The sequence below is a fragment of the Salvelinus namaycush genome, chromosome 14 (assembly GCF_016432855.1).
Source record: "Salvelinus namaycush isolate Seneca chromosome 14, SaNama_1.0, whole genome shotgun sequence".
NCBI lineage: Eukaryota > Metazoa > Chordata > Actinopteri > Salmoniformes > Salmonidae > Salvelinus > Salvelinus namaycush.
In genome coordinates, this window is record NC_052320.1 from 9,676,619 (window position 1) to 9,693,944 (window position 17,326).

The 17,326-nt window shown below is 42.0% G+C and overlaps 1 protein-coding gene and 1 long non-coding RNA gene across 19 annotated transcripts; both read right to left on the reverse strand.

Moving 5' to 3' along the window:
* Window positions 1-757: 757 nt before the first annotated feature.
* On the reverse strand, window positions 758-5,497 carry LOC120059109. 18 transcript variants are annotated; one of them, XR_005478118.1, is made up of 4 exons: window positions 4,815-5,497; window positions 4,373-4,542; window positions 3,931-3,964; window positions 758-3,862 (listed from the first exon to the last, which is right to left on the reverse strand). It is a non-coding gene; the product is annotated as an uncharacterized LOC120059109 (long non-coding RNA). The 18 variants fall into 18 exon arrangements; XR_005478115.1 differs by having other exon boundaries at window positions 758-3,964; XR_005478112.1 differs by having other exon boundaries at window positions 758-3,964; window positions 4,339-4,542.
* A 310-nt stretch (window positions 5,498-5,807) lies between these two features.
* LOC120059110 (toll-like receptor 5) lies at window positions 5,808-8,988 on the reverse strand. Its single transcript, XM_039007921.1, has 2 exons — window positions 8,797-8,988; window positions 5,808-8,039 (listed from the first exon to the last, which is right to left on the reverse strand). Exons 1-2 carry the CDS (start codon window positions 8,814-8,816, stop codon window positions 6,065-6,067), a joined length of 1,995 nt encoding a protein of 664 aa, XP_038863849.1. The 5' UTR covers window positions 8,817-8,988; the 3' UTR covers window positions 5,808-6,064.
* Window positions 8,989-17,326: the final 8,338 nt, after the last annotated feature.

Below are 17,326 nucleotides of genomic sequence, written 5' to 3' on the forward strand. Positions count from 1 at the left end.
TTGTGGCTTCAAGTCCATAACCTACATGTGCTAGAAGTCTTCCAAGGTTTGCAAAGGAAGTGGCAATGCTTATCTCTGTAGCGTATAACAGCTTTTCACACTACTGAGCCATATCAAGCCGGATTGTGCATCCACTAACCAAGCAGTGAAAGACGATGTGAAAAGATATCAGAGCCATCACAGTTGTGTTTGGGTCAGAGCAGTTGTGTGGAAATGTGTATTATGATTAGTGTATTAATGGTGAAGTTTGTTTTGCATGGCCAGGTACCCCAGGTGGGCAGATTTCTCATTTTAGACCATTCCATTGGTCCTTAAGTGAAATCCTCATCCAACCGAGGCACCAGCCATGCAAAACGAACTCCACCACTCAATTAAATGAAGGCAGCAGTCTGTGGGCCACACACATAGCGTTAACTATGACACAAGTCTATTCAATCATTAAATGTGAAGACTGTTATATTTATCAAATCAATTCTCTGTGTAATTATTCTGTAATTAAACAAATCACGGAATAGTAATTAGCTAGGAAGTCGGGGTTCCACGGGAAAATGTTTCATAGAGTTTCAATTTCCCGACTATAACTCTTCAGATATTTTATTATCTTATCGATTACAGTCTTCTATCAATGTGTTGTTACCTCGTCAGTCTCATTCCTAAACATCGCAAACCTTTGGATATCTACACGAATCCTAACAAATCATGAATCAGCGATATACAAATTGGCTTAATTATTTATTTACCAACTAATCAATCACAGAATTACATAAACACACACACACAATAGTTGTACATTGGTTACTGACATGATACACTGAAAAGTCCCTAGTGGGCTAAGTTGATATGACGGCTTGGTAGAAAAAGGAAAGGCTGGCCCCACCCCTTCGCAGAGAGGGCCTTTGTTGTCCCTCTCTGCGATCGCCAGTCTGTCTGCTGGATAGATTGTCGACAGAAAGTCTCTGGTTTGTCCACCATAGATCAAAGTCTTTGGCAGTTGTAGCTTGTTATAATAGATACGTCAGAGTACTATTCGGTCATTCGACTGGTTGCGTTTACTAGACTAAAGTACTTAAAAAGCTACAGCCTGAATAATTGGTCTTTAGTTTGTAGATTTCTTCACCATTTCAGCGTGGGGATGATCTCCACATTCTCTGGGCTTGTCCTTTGGTAGAGTTGTAGTTTGAACCACTTCACACACCAGCATCACCCTGCGTGTTTTGGTCTAGAGTTTTAGCCATTTCAGCGTGGGGACCCTGTCCTGGCGTTATCTTGACTAAATGTACATTTTGTAAATGTGCTCTGTGGTCACTGACTTTGATACTTTACATGAAAAACTATACTCTCATTTAGAAGGCTAGCATCACATTTCATCTTTTCAAAAGTAGTCCCATACTCCATCATTGATTTTATACAACATTCAAATGTAAATCTGGTAACTGGGAAATATACACATTCAGAGAAACAGTTATGTTGTTCAGCTGTGGTAGTTACATTACAAATTAGTAAGGAATTCAACATGATTGTTCTTTGAGTACCCACGGACAATTTCAACTGGTTGGAATACAGAAATAGTTACATTATTCAGTCTTTTGAGGTTACCGTACTGCACAATCTGGTTACCGTACTGCACAATCTGGTTACCGTACTGCACAATCTGGTTACCGTACTGCACAATCTTTCTCTGTGGTAACAAAGGGATTCTGAACCTTCATTTTGGCCGAGTGGGGCAAAGAGTTTCAGGTATTTATGACCGTCATAAACCTGTGGTGGGAGAGAGAGAGAGAGAGGGCTATGATCTTCACCCAGAAAAGGGTGCGTCGTGACACTAGATTGAGTACACTCTATTTTCAAAATAATGTTATTTTGCTGTTTGCAGTAATTAATAAATTGATTGGGGACCCTGCATAGCACCTGGATTAGGCCAAACCTAATGAACAGACGAAGCAGGTTGTGTTCTGTATGAAGGAGGGAGGGGACAAATAAATGTGGCGTACTGGAAGATTGAACGAACATGCGTGGGATATTAAACCTATCTAGCTGCTATTTGACGAGGGATATTAAACCTATCTAGCTGCTACCAGGCGTGGGATATTAAACCTATCTAGCTGCTACCAGGCGTGGGATATTAAACCTATCTAGCTGCTACCAGGCGTGGGATATTAAACCTATCTAGCTGCTACCAGGCGTGGGATATTAAACCTATCTAGCTGCTACCAGGCGTGGGATATTAAACCTATCTAGCTGCTACCAGGCGTGGGATATTAAACCTATCTAGCTGCTACCAGGCGTGGGATATTAAACCTATCTAGCTGCTACCAGGCGTGGGATATTAAACCTATCTAGCTGCTACCAGGCGTGGGATATTAAACCTATCTAGCTGCTACCAGGCGTGGGATATTAAACCTATCTAGCTGCTACCAGGCGTGGGATATTAAACCTATCTAGCTGCTACCAGGCGTGGGATATTAAACCTATCTAGCTGCTACCAGGCGTGGGATATTAAACCTATCTAGCTGCTACCAGGCGTGGGATATTAAACCTATCTAGCTGCTACCAGGCGTGGGATATTAAACCTATCTAGCTGCTATTTGACGTGGGATATTAAACCTATCTAGCTGCTACCAGGCGTGGGATATTAAACCTATCTAGCTGCTATTTGACGAGGGATATTAAACCTATCTAGCTGCTATTTGACGAGGGATATTAAACCTATCTAGCTGCTATTTGACGAGGGATATTAAACCTATCTAGCTGCTATTTGACGAGGGATATTAAACCTATCTAGCTGCTATTTGACGAGGGATATTAAACCTATCTAGCTGCTATTTGACGAGGGATATTAAACCTATCTAGCTGCTATTTGACGAGGGATATTAAACCTATCTAGCTGCTATTTGACGAGGGATATTAAACCTATCTAGCTGCTACCAGGCATGGGATATTAAACCTATCTAGCTGCTATTTGACGAGGGATATTAAACCTATCTAGCTGCTACCAGGCGTGGGATATTAAACCTATCTAGCTGCTACCAGGCGTGGGATATTAAACCTATCTAGCTGCTATCAGGCGTGGGATATTAAACCTATCTAGCTGCTATCAGGCGTGGGATATTAAACCTATCTAGCTGCTACCAGGCGTTGGATATTAAACCTATCTAGCTGCTACCAGGAGTGGGGTATTAAACCTATCTAGCTGCTATTTGACGAGGGATATTAAACCTATCTAGCTGCTACCAGGCGTGGGATATTAAACCTATCTAGCTGCTATTTGACGAGGGATATTAAACCTATCTAGCTGCTATTTGACGAGGGATATTAAACCTATCTAGCTGCTATTTGACGAGGGATATTAAACCTATCTAGCTGCTATTTGACGAGGGATATTAAACCTATCTAGCTGCTACCAGGCGTGGGATATTAAACCTATCTAGCTGCTATTTGACGAGGGATATTAAACCTATCTAGCTGCTACCAGGCGTGGGATATTAAACCTATCTAGCTGCTACCAGGCGTGGGATATTAAACCTATCTAGCTGCTATCAGGCGTGGGATATTAAACCTATCTAGCTGCTATCAGGCGTGGGATATTAAACCTATCTAGCTGCTACCAGGCGTTGGATATTAAACCTATCTAGCTGCTACCAGGAGTGGGGTATTAAACCTATCTAGCTGCTATTTGACGAGGGATATTAAACCTATCTAGCTGCTACCAGGCGTGGGATATTAAACCTATCTAGCTGCTACCAGGCGTTGGATATTAAACCTATCTAGCTGCTATCAGGCGTGGGATATTAAACCTATCTAGCTGCTACCAGGCGTTGGATATTAAACCTATCTAGCTGCTACCAGGCGTGGGATATTAAACCTATCTAGCTGCTATCAGGCGTGGGGTATTAAACCTATCTAGCTGCTATTTGACGAGGGATATTAAACCTATCTAGCTGCTACCAGGCGTGGGATATTAAACCTATCTAGCTGCTATTTGACGAGGGATATTAAACCTATCTAGCTGCTACCAGGCGTGGGGTATTAAACCTATCTAGCTGCTACCAGGCGTGGGATATTAAACCTATCTAGCTGCTACCAGGCGTGGGATATTAAACCTATCTAGCTGCTATCAGGCGTGGGATATTAAACCTATCTAGCTGCTACCAGGCGTGGGGTATTAAACCTATCGAGCTGCTATCAGGCGTGGGATATTAAACCTATCTAGCTGCTATCAGGCGTGGGATATTAAACCTATCTAGCTGCTATCAGGCGTGGGATATTAAACCTATCTAGCTGCTATCAGGCGTGGGATATTAAACCTATCTAGCTGCTACCAGGCGTGGGATATTAAACCTATCTAGCTGCTACCAGGCGAGGGATATTAAACCTATCTAGCTGCTACCAGGCGTGGGATATTAAACCTATCTAGCTGCTATCAGGCGTGGGATATTAAACCTATCTAGCTGCTATCAGGCGTGGGATATTAAACCTATCTAGCTGCTATTTGACGAGGGATATTAAACCTATCTAGCTGCTACCAGGCGTGGGGTATTAAACCTATCTAGCTGCTATTTGACGAGGAATATTAAACCTATCTAGCTGCTACCAGGCGTGGGGTATTAAACCTATCTAGCTGCTACCAGGCGTGGGATATTAAACCTATCTAGCTGCTACCAGGCGTAGGATATTAAACCTATCTAGCTGCTACCAGGCGTGGGATATTAAACCTATCTAGCTGCTACCAGGCGTGGGGTATTAAACCTATCTAGCTGCTACCAGGCGTGGGATATTAAACCTATCTAGCTGCTACCAGGCGTGGGATATTAAACCTATCTAGCTGCTACCAGGCGTGGGATATTAAACCTATCTAGCTGCTATCAGGCGTGGAATTAACATTTTAGTCATTTAGCAGACGCTCTTATCCAGAGCGATTTACAGTTACCACTTCACGGTCATTTTTTACTCAACAAATAGCTATCCAGCAAGGTCAGAGCTTGTGAGGTGGGGTGGGGGTAGAGATAGAGATAGAAATAGAAATATCACTCAGGAAATTCCCCATTATTGTATAATTCACTGGTCACTCCTATCTAACCCAATTTCCCCACTATGCCCTTACCTGTAGCCCACTAGTGTGAAATTGTAGAACTGAAAAAAAAAAATAATAATCATACATTCACTCTGAATTAAAACATTCTGAATAGTTCAAAATGTCATTGTTATTACAATCATATTAGCCTCTCAGAATACAATAACATTTATCTTAATTAAAAAATAAATTAAGTTCGTATTGGTAATGTCTTTGGGAGAAGGACAGACATGATCTGAAATTACATGTAATGTTGATAAATTCGCAACCCTGCACGCAAAATGAAATCTGTCTGGGATAAGACAATATATTGAATTCATGAAAAATGAATGGCTATATAAGGATAGTTATAACCTGGGTGGTTCGAGCCCTGAATGCTGATTGGCTGTCAGCGGTGGTATATCAGACCATATAACACGGGCATGACAAAACATTTATTTTTACTGCTCTTATTACGTTGGTAACCAGTTTATAATAGCAATAAGGCACCTCTGGGTTTGTGGTATATGGCCAATATACCACGGCTAATGGCTGTATCCAGGCACTCCGCGTTGCGTTGTGTGTAAGAACAGCCCTTTGTCGTGGTATATTGGCCATATACCACAACCCCCTGGGCCTTATTGCTTAAATAAGCATCAAATAGCAGCCTCTTTAATAGTCCACAGGGGCTCACACTTCACAAAGGATTGGGTCTTGTGGTGAGATAACGGAAAAACGCACAGAATGACAATATATATATATGTATTTTCCTTTATACAAACATTTGAAAATAATGCTTTTGGAAGACACCTTTTTACTGTCTTTTGGCTAATTTGTTTTACGCTGTGTGACAACCTAAAGATGTGTTGAGGTATTTATATCATACGTTATGCCATATGACAGTCAGGATATTGTAGGCAACAAAATAAAATGTGATTCCCAATAGCAAACGTGTAAACAGAGTAGATAGCATGGAAAATTACACACATAATACCAAACTCTAATTGTCTTGTTTTACATTTTTGTCAAAGATGGTTTTGGGTACTTTTCCGTTATGACTTTGCTGTAATTCAACAGGCTGACACCATGGAGATCCGAGGGGAACTCACAGCTGAATTCAGCCACGCCAGGGTCTGGAAAAGTCACATTAGTCATGTTCATCCACGTCAGAAAGTCCTTCAGGCCGCCGTCACAGTGGAAGCGATTCCTATATAAATTGATCCAGCTGAGAGAACTGAAAGCCGCTGGGTCAGGAGAGGAGAGGAAATTGTAAGAGAGGTCAACTGTTTTGAGACTCTCTGGGAAAATATCTGGTTGGAGGTATGTGAGAGAGTTGAAGCTGAGATCCATCTCTTCCAGAGAGACGAGACCTTTGAATATGCCATCTGGGAGAGCCCTCAGTGAGTTAAAGCTTAAATCCAGACTAAAAAGCTTGATAAGATTTTCAAATACATCCAAACACACTCCATGTCCCCATAAAATCTGCAGGGCGATGTTCCTTAGCTCCAGCAGCTTTAGAGAGTTTACAGCGGGCACTGAAATATTACTGCTAAAGATGCACCACTTTATGTTGTTGTTACCATACCAGATACGCTCAATGCGCATGAATTTAGCTAACACAATGTATACATCCTCTAAATTAGTTAACCTGTTGTTTTGAACATTCAGTATGATAGTACTGTTAGCAAAGCCCAAGAGGCCCTCTAAGGATGTGATCTTATTATCAGCCAAATGAAGAAGTTGCAGGTTTGGTAGTGGTGCAAGGTAACCATATGTACCTAGTTGCCGAATAGAGTTTCCTGTAAGATCCAGGATTTGTAGGTTTGGAAGTCCTGTAAATGCCTGATATCCCAATGCACCAATATGATTGTAAGATAAATCTAATTCTAAAATATTGGGTAGATTGTCAAATGTGTAAGAATAGATTTCCCCTATAAGATTGTGTGACAGGTTGAGCCTTTGTAAATTTTCAAGACCCCAAAACGCCCCCCTGTCAATCTGGTTAATTTTGTTTTGGGCTAATGTTATGTCCTCTACCTCTCTTAGTGGACTGAATACTGCATATTGCAAAGCAAATATAAAGCATTTGGACAAATCTAGAATCTTGATGCCACTATTCTTGAGGCCATTGAATGTTTTCTTGTTTGGGTCTTTGACATTGCTGAAACCAAATGATTTTCCCATGGTGCTGTGTTCCAGAATAATATGGTGAATTTTCGTTCCTTGGATTGCATTGAAAAACAATTTTGCCTTGTCCACGTTGAATCCGTTGGAAGATAAGTCAAGTGTCTCTATAGACATGTTCCTAAAGGGATTTCCACATCGTTTCCAGTCAAAACCATTTTGAGTCATACCATATAGATAGACGCTGTTCAAGTTGAGCAACCGAAAGTGTTTGCCACGAAAGCCAAGCAAATCTTCCTCACATATGCTTTCCATCTGATTTAGGGTAATGTTTAACTCTTGGAAATCTGTCATGTTCACAAAGAATGGTGCAGGTTGGATTCTTTTCACTTGGTTACCATACAGATCTAGCGTTTTCAAAGAGACCAGGGGCCTGAGATAGTCGCCCTGTAATATGGACTCAGTCAGGTCACACACATACAGAGAGAGTGTTCTCAGGTTGGACAGTCCCACAAATGCATCTGGCTCAATTTGTAAACCTCTATTATGACCTAAATAGAGCACTGCCAAGTTTGCCAGTCTTTGAAAGGCGTTAGTTCTTATAATAAGCCCATTGACTCGTTGCCAACTGAGGTCCAGTTCCTTTAGCCCTTCAAGCCCAGAGAAAGATGTCTTGTTTATCTCACTGATGTAGTTATCCCTCATATACACATGGGTAATGTATGGAGGCAGTGCAGGGACCTGATATAGAGACAGGTTGGTGCAAACTGCTATAGAACCATATAGTGGACATCTTGGGGTGCATTTCACCACTTGCAGGTAGACTCCAAAGATAACCAGCAGTATACGGTTCCTCATCATCCCCCTTGCACAAAAGTAGAATATAATGCAAATGATTTAAATAGAATTAAAATGATGTTTATGTCATTACAGGGCTACCATACATACATTAATTGGATAGATATTTCAGTCTTGGGGTATCCCCTTCAGATGAGACATCCTTGGCGAGGGAGTTTGTTTAACTGTCTGTTTGCACTTAAAGGTCCATAGTCCACTGGTTCTGTCCCAGCCTGCTAATGGAAATCCCCTACTTTATGTGTGTGCTGAGTACACAGCCTTGCTCTAGTCTGGTGTAACAAGGCTTCCCCAGGCCTGTTTGTATTATATCAATGAATAAAGGTGCAATCTGGGATTGCCACTTTTTGAGCTAAACAGCTGAGAGATGGGGCTGGAGAAATGTCACCACTCTCAAATTCATAGAGGAACTATGAGATAAAAATGATAGAATGGTAGAAGCTATTTTTGTTTCTTTTTGACAATTTTAATTCAAAACAATCAAAGTTAGATACTTAGTTGTTACCCAGAAATGATTTTATGGTGAGATCAAAATGGCTGCATTGGACCTATAAGTTCTTGTACAATTTTTTCCCCCCAAGTTCAATGCAAATCCAAGTCAACAATCAGGTTCAAATAATGTTGAAAAACAAATCAATATTTTCTCCATGAAATAAGTTAAGTCAAAAAAGGTTTTAAAAAAAGTCAATCACATTAAACCACCAATGAACTTCAACAAAAAAATGAATAATCAAAAATCAAAGAATGAATGAAAAGTTGTAGCTTACCTGAAGTGATGCGCGCTCATTAAAAAAATGTGTTTACAGCTTGTGAGTATGTTAATGAGATCTCCCCTCGCAGATAACTTGAAGCACTGGTTTTCATAAACTCCTCCCCAGAAACTGACTTTCTTATCCAGCAATTTTTGAGAGTGATCTACATGAGATAACCTTACTTCTGTTCTGACTGACGTAGTGGAGTTTTTATAGTCCTGTGATTTTGACTTACATCAAAGCGTCCTCTTGAAACACAGGGAAAAACCTTTCCCCCTGTGTAAACATGTGGTGCAAAATTGTGTCACAATTACATTGTTATTACACATTATGCTAATTGAATGTGTAGAACCAGGGAAATTTCTTTCTGTCTCAATACTCCATTTACAATCAGGGGTGGAATTGGTGAAAAAATATCACTCCGGGAATTAACCACCATCGGACCACCGGGCACGCAGCTCAAAACATTTTGCATGCCAAAAATGTTCCCCCTGTTATTTTGGAAACTCCTTCCTTACGCAATTTCCACACAATTTGATTTGATTTGAATTCCACCGCTGCTTACCTTCAGCCCACTAGTGTGAACTTGTAGAACTGTAAAATGGTCTATTAATATATTCACTCTGAATGAAAACATTCTGAATAGTCCAAAACTGTAAGGTTTTAATATTACACTCATATTAGCCTTTCAATAACATTTAAAAAAAACGTAAAGCTCATATTGGTAATGTCTTTGAGAGCAGGACAGACATGATCGGAATTACATGCAATGACGAAAAAATTGCAACCCTGCACACCAAAAAAATCTGCCTGGAATAAGACAATAATGAAATAGGAACAACTGTAAATCAATAAGGATAAATAAGCATCATCAAATGGCAGCCTCTAGTAGTCCACAAGGGGTCACACTTCACAAATGAGTGAGACTTATCATAGAGAATGATAGAGGACTCTACTGCCCAAAAGCTTGTTTTACCATGGGCATCGCTATTGAGGACTTTTACCATTTTGAAGTCGTCAACTGGGAGGGACTTGCTATGGGTTAAGGACGAATCACATAATTCCATCCAGGTCATCAGTCAACTAATTATAATTGTGAGAAAATATTCCATAACTGCAGGGGGCAGTAAATCACCAACCTTGGCTTATCCCTGTTTAAACAACACACTCCAGGTGGCAGTGTGCACCCTTTCAGTTTGTTTACCAACTCATAGAAGTAGTAGAAGAAGAAAATGGACAACTTCAAAGTGGAGATGGCCTCAATGGCGCTGCCCGTACGCTCACAGATGCCATAATGGGACAAATACAAAAAAGAGTCCTCTATCCTTCTCTATGGGACTTACCACTAGCCTTACCAGAGGTTTGACTTCACTAGCCAGTTCACTCTTCAACCACTAGGCCTGTCATGCCAAATAGTGTCCCCCTGCTCAAAAGCGTAATGGTTTATCGAATCCCATTGTGACGCGGGGGGGGGGGGGGGGGGGGGGGGGGGGGGGCATATTTTGGCTTGGGGACATTATTTGGCATGACAGCCCCATATAGGGCAGATGCTTTTTTCACTCTCTCTCTATCTGTGTGTGTACCAATGTATTTTGGATTTTCTATCCAGGAATCTAAGTCCATTGTGGATGAAGTGATTCCTGCCCCCTCCCTGACCTACGAGTCCCGGCCCAGTCCCACCTCCTCTCTGTTGGCCCTGACTGTCCTTCAAGGCCCTGGTCCTCACACCTGGAGAGTCCACCACTGTCCTTCATGGCCTTGGTCCTCACAACGGGAGAGTCCACCACTGTCCTTCAGAGCCCTGCTCCTCACACCTGGAGAGTCCACCACTGTCCTTCAGAGCCCTGCTCCTCACACCTGGAGAGTCCACCACTGTCCTTCAGAGCCCTGCTCCTCAAACCTGGAGAGTCCACCACTCTCCTTCATAGCCCTGCTCCTCACACCTGGAGAGTCCACCACTGTCCTTCATGGCCCTGCTCCTCACACCTGGACTGTCCACCACTGTCCTTCAGAGCCCTGCTCCTCACACCTGGAGAGTCCACCACTCTCCTTCATAGCCCTGCTCCTCACACCTGGAGAGTCCACCACTCTCCTTCATAGCCCTGCTCCTCACACTTGGAGAGTCCACCACTGTCCTTCAGAGCCCTGCTCCTCACACCTGGAGAGTCCACCACTGTCCTTCATGGCCCTGCTCCTCACACCTGGAGAGTCCACCACTGTCCTGGGGAGCATTCAGCAGGACACAACTTCTTGGAATGTTCAGATCGAAATATGCTATGTAGAACAAACATGCCTTTGACTTGTAGAATAAGGAATCATGTTTGCTCTATTCTATGCCACGATCAACAAAGTTTGGCTACTGAACGTTGCCCAGCAGTCCACCACACAGATCCTGGGTGAGACTCAAGCAAGAATGAATCACTGGCAGTCAGCTTGTAGTTCTATTTCTAATCATTAGTAAAAACCATTCTAAAATAAATTATTATTATTTCAAAATTAAGTCATTTTCTGGTTTAGATAATATTTGATGTGTATAACAAGTATTTAGATTAGCTTAAATTCTCTTTCGGTAGTTAGTTTAAAGCACAGGAGGTTGGTGGCACCTTGATTTGAGAGGACAGGCTTGTGGTAATGGCTGGAGCGGAATCAATGGAATGGTATCAAACATAAAACACAAGGCTCTCCACTTATGAGCTGTTGTCACGTTGGTAAAAAGATATCGTGAGATGCATAATAATCATTTATATTTACCCAAATTACAGCGTGCCATGTAAAGGCACAGGGACGAAGACCAAACAAACACGTATACAAAACACAAGGTTGAGACCCAAACAAAAGAGCGAGGAGTACCTCGAATAAATACACAAGCGCCAAATGATACAACACGGGACAAGACCCGTAATCATCTGCGCAATACAAGCGGCACGAAAGCCAAAACAACACAGCACAGCTACTCACACGACCAACGGATATTGGAACAATAATCGACAGCCCAATGGAAATCAAAGGGCACATTTATACAACTACAATTAGGGAAATGGGGACCAGGTGTGCGTAATGACACAGTTCCGGAGGGATCCGTGATATCCGTAAAGGGATACTTTTATGATAGCCCTATGCATTGATGTGGCACAGTAGAGAGTTCCCAAAACATGAGCCCAATGCTATCATTACAGTATGTGGAACTACTCCCCACTGACAGCACAATCATCTCTTCATCTGCAACACACCAATTAGATAGTCAGAGATGGGTGTGTGAGCAGGCACAACATGTATATGGTATGCACACCAGCAGACATTTCACTTTGTTGTCAGTCACTTTAAAGTTAAGATAATGATAAGAAGAAGGAATCTTTGTTTACTGACATTGTAGTGTTTTTTCTCTGTAGCATCAGCATCAGGTCAGTTATTGATGCAGCAGGTCTCCCCAACTTGAGTCCACCCCAGAGTTGGTCCAATAAGAGGACACAGCCGAATCCCGGGAGGACAAATCAGACATCCTAGCAGTGGCGATTTTAGCATGTAAATCTTGGTGAGGCAAACAAAAAAATGCATGGTTTAGATGCATGCCAGCAAATCCACTACACAATACATGAATTGCACTGTTACTGTGACAAATGGTGCCCACACACTGTTAGGGCCTACATAAAGCTGTCCCAACAGCAGTCCCAACACCTTACCACTGCTACACCTGACAGTGGAGCCTTGTATGGCAGCGAAACAGTTCATTCAGCCTCATTTACTGCCTTTCAAAAAAACATAACTAATATGGCTGACTTGTTTAACAAATGTGGTTTCTACTGACAATTGAGATGTACAAATTATGGCATAAGGGGACGACAAGCGGATAAAAGGCAATCTGTAATTTCGATTAAAAAACATTTCGAGCTAGGACAAACATAGTCAATATAACTAACTTATTTGTTTAGCACTTTTGAAATGTACAGCGACAGAATTCAGAACATGGGCCATTTTTTAAGTATTCTCCCTGTACACCAAAACAGAACCGTAGGATAAATAAAGGGGGCATATAAGCAGACAATGAATGCTCTTACAATATTCAAAGATTACATTTTTAAAACAGGCTATAGGCTACATGTACACCACCAAGTCAGAACAGTAGGCTAAGTTATGAGGGGAAAAGGGACCAAATTATTAGTGTGAGGCACATGGGCTACTAACAGCTTACTACACAACATCAATCAATCAATCAAATGTATTTATAAAGTCCTTTTTACATCAGCCGATATCACAAAGTGCTGTACAGAAACCCAGCCTAAAACCTCAAACAGCCAGCAATGCAGATGTAGAAGCATGGTGGCTAGGAAAAACTCCCTAGAAAGGCCAGAACCTAGGAAGAAACCTAGGGAGGAACCAGGCTCTGAGGGGTGGCCAGTTCTCTTCTGGCTGTGCCAGAAGGATATAACAGAACATGGCCAAGATGTTCAAACGTTCATAGATGATCAGCAGGGTCAGATAATAATAATCACAGTGGTTGTAGAGGGTGCAACAGGTCAGCACCTCAGGAGTAAATGTCAGTTGGCTTTTCATAGCTGATCATTCAGAGTATCTCTACCGCTCCTGCTGTCTTAAGAGAGTTGAAAACAGCAGGTCTGGGACAGGTAGCACATCCGGTTCCATAGCTGCAGGCAGAACAGTTGAAACTGGAGCAGCAGCATAACCAGGTGGAGTGGGGACAGCAAGGAGTCATCAGGCCAGGTAGTCCTGAGGCATGGTCCTAGGGCTCAGGTCCTCCGAGAGCAGAGAAAGAGAAAGAGAAAGAGAGAGAAAGATAATTAGAGGGAGCATACTTAAATTCACACAGGACACTGGATAAGACATGAGAAATAGTCCAGATATAACAGACTGACCCTAGCCCCTCGACACAAACCATTGCAGCATAAATACTGGAGGCTGAGACAAGAGGGGTCGGGAGACAGCAAGGGCTGTCATTGCTCCAGTGCCTTTCCGTTCACCTTCACACTCCTGGGCCAGACTACACTCAATCATAGGACCTACTGAAGAGATGAGTCTTCAATAAAGACTTAAAGGTTGAGACCGAGTCTGTGTCTCTCACATGGATAGGCAGACTCCATTCCATAGAAATGGAGCTCTATAGGAGAAAGCCCTGCATCCAGCTGTTTGCTTAGAAATTATAGGGACAGTAAGGAGGCCTGTGTAGTGTGACCGTAGCGTACGTGTCGGTATGTATGGCAGGGCCAAATTGGAAAGATAGGTAGGAGCATTCCCATGTATTGCTTTGTAGGTTAGCAGTAAAACCTTGAAATCAGCCTTAGCCTTAAAAGGAAGCCAGTGTAGAAAGGCTAGCACTGGAGTAATATGATCATATTTGTTGGTTCTAGTCAATATTCTAGCAGACGTGTTTAGCACTAACTGAAGTTTATTTAGTGCTTTATCCAGATAGCCGGAAAGTAGAGCATTGCAGTAGTCTAATCTAGAAGTGACAAAAGCATGGATACATTTTTCTGCATCATTTTTTGATAGAAAGTTAATGATTTTTGCAATGTTACGAAGATGTAAAAAAGCTGAAATATTCTTGATATGTTCGTCAAAAGAGAGATCAGGGTCCAGAGTAACGCCGAGGTCCTTCACGGTTTTATTTGAGACGACTGTACAACCAGATTAATTGTCAGATCCAACAGAAGATCTTTTTGTTTCTTGGGACCTAGAACTAGCATCTCTGTTTTTGCCGAGTTTAAAAGTAAAAAATGTTCTGCCATCCACTTCCTTATGTCTGAAACACAGGCTGTGTATCGTCCGCATAGCAGTGAAAGTTAACATTATGTTTCCGAATGACATCACCAATATGTAAAATATATAGTGAAAACAATAGTGGTCCTAAAACGGAACCTTGAGGAACACTGAAATTTACAGTTGATTTGTCAGAGGACAAACCATCCACAGAGACAAACTGCTATCTTTCCGACAGATAAGATCTAAACCAGGCCAGAACTTGTCCATGTAGACCAATTTGGGTTTCCAATCTCTCCAAAAGAATGTGGTGATCGATGGTATCAAAAGCAGCACTAAGGTCTAGGAGCACGAGAACAGATGCAGAGCCTTGGTCTGACGCCATGAAAAGGTAACTTACCACCTTCACGAGTGCAGTCTCAGTACTATGATGGGGTCTAAAACCAGACGGAAGCGTTTCATATACATTGTTTGTCTTCAGGAATGCAGTCAGTTGCTGCGAAACAGCTTTTTCAAAAATATTTGAGAGGAATGGGAGTTTTGATATAGGCCGATAGTTTTTAATATTTTCTTGGTCAAAGTTTGGCTTTTTCAAGAGAGGCTTTATTACTGCCACTTTTAGTGAGTTTGGTACACATCCGGTGGATAGGAAGCCGTTTATTATATTCAACATAGGAGGGCCAAGCACAGGAAGCAGCTCTTTCAGTAGTTTAGTTGGAATAGGGTCCGATATACATCTTGAAGTTTTCGAGGCCAAGACTATTTTCATCAATGTGTCAAGAGATATAGTATTACAAAACTTGAGTGTCTCCCTTGATCCTAGGTCCTGGCAGTATTGTGCAGACTCAGGACAACTGAGCTTTAGAGAAATACGCAGATTTAAAGAGGAGTCCGTAATTTGCTTTCTAATGATCATGATCTTTTCGTCAAAGAAGTTAATGAATTTATCACTGCTGAAGTGAAAGCCATCCTCTCTTGGGGATTGCTGCTTTTTAGTTAGCTTTGTGACAGTATCAAAAATACATTTAGGATTGTTCTTATTCTCCTCTATTAAGTTGAAAAAAATAGAATGATTGAGCAGCAAGTTTGGGCTCTTCGATACTGCACGGTACTGTCTTTCCAAGCTAGTCGGAAGACTTCCAGTTTGGTGTAGCGCCATTTCCGTTCCAACTTTCTTAGCTACAGTATACATATCTCCCTGGCATATAACATCATTTATGCAGCAGTATACAATACATTTTTGGACTCACCTTGCTGTGCTGTGCTCACTTGAACAGGAACGTGGCGTGGCGGTCCTTTGTGGGCAAATTCTGTCATCTAAGTCTAACATTCTCTGGATTTATGATGCTTTCAAGACAACTGGGAACATGGAAAAAACAATGTTGAATCATGATGACGTCAGTGATCTTCAGGTCAGAGCTCTAGAAATAGGTCAGAGTTCCCGACTTGCAATTCCGAGTTGGATGACTGTTCAAAACGTATTTTCCCAGTCAGAGCTCATTTTTGTCCCCAAGGCCCAGTTGTCTTGAACTCACTGAAATCAAATTTCCCAGTTCTGAATTTCCAGTTGTTTTGAGCACGGAAAAAGCCATGCTGGATTGACACCATGGCCACACACCCACTCCAGCAAAAAGCAGGCTAGTGATTGCTTTGCAATGCTTGCAGTTAGCCACTGATTCCTTCCAAACCACTCATTGTTGAATTTGCGATATCCAACTTGTGTAATTTTTATGTTCAATGGCCGATGAGCACCGATACATTTTATCTATAATTTCTCTTCATTATTTCTCTTCATATGATAAGGATTAAAATGGATTTGCCAGCAGATTGCCGACTTGATTCATGATGATGACTGCTAGCTTGCTAGCTACGATTTTGAAAGTATGATGTTGACATGATCAGTCTAATCAAAGCTGCTCTAGATATAACGTGATTTGAGATCATTTTATCTGTGGCCAATGACCTTGAGCCTTCTTGGATGGGCATTCTAATGTAACTCTATGGCAGCACTAAAGGGGCTTGAATTTTTTGCTCTACCCTTAGATTTGGAGGTGACATAGTGTCCCCATGAGTGACAGAACACTGAGCCAATCACGGTGCAACTAGAGAACATTACCAACCCCTACTCTCCGTATATTCCGCTGGCTGCCCCACCACCACAGAAAGCACTGAGCTAGGCTCAAACACCTGCATTTTGGAGCTGCCTTACTCAAGAAAGCAAAAAAGACACTAAGTTTGCATGCAGCTTTATTAACTAAATTCAAAAAATTGTTTTCAAACTGATATGTGAAGGTGGGTCTCAAAACAGCCCTGAATGGCTGGTCACCACTGCATCCTAGCATCCTAGTGCATTCAAATAGAGATGCCTGCCAGTCTGAAAGAGGAACAACCTCCCACATTCCTCCAACCACCAGTCATGGTACAGCTACTTAATATCCTCTTTTACTATGCATGATAATGATCATTAAACAAAACTATTCCTTAACGAAGGGGTATTGTGTAATCAGATGTGTCAGATTTATCGTACTCCATGTTAAATTTGTTTGGCGCTGTTAAATCCCAGCCTCGGGCATTGTCCGGTGTGGAGCAGAGTTGAGGTAATGTTTGGCGTGACTCATCACAACATTTGACTGATATCTCCCCCGCCAGAAGTTGCAGTGGAGCACATTGTGCCGAACAGCATCATGAAAGAGCCGCCTGCTTCTCGTCAACAGCCACTTCACAATCCCTGACATCCCTAGACCCACTTCACTATCCCCGACATCCCTAGACCCACTTCACTATCCCCGACATCCCTAGACCCACTTCACTATCCCCGACATCCCTAGATCCA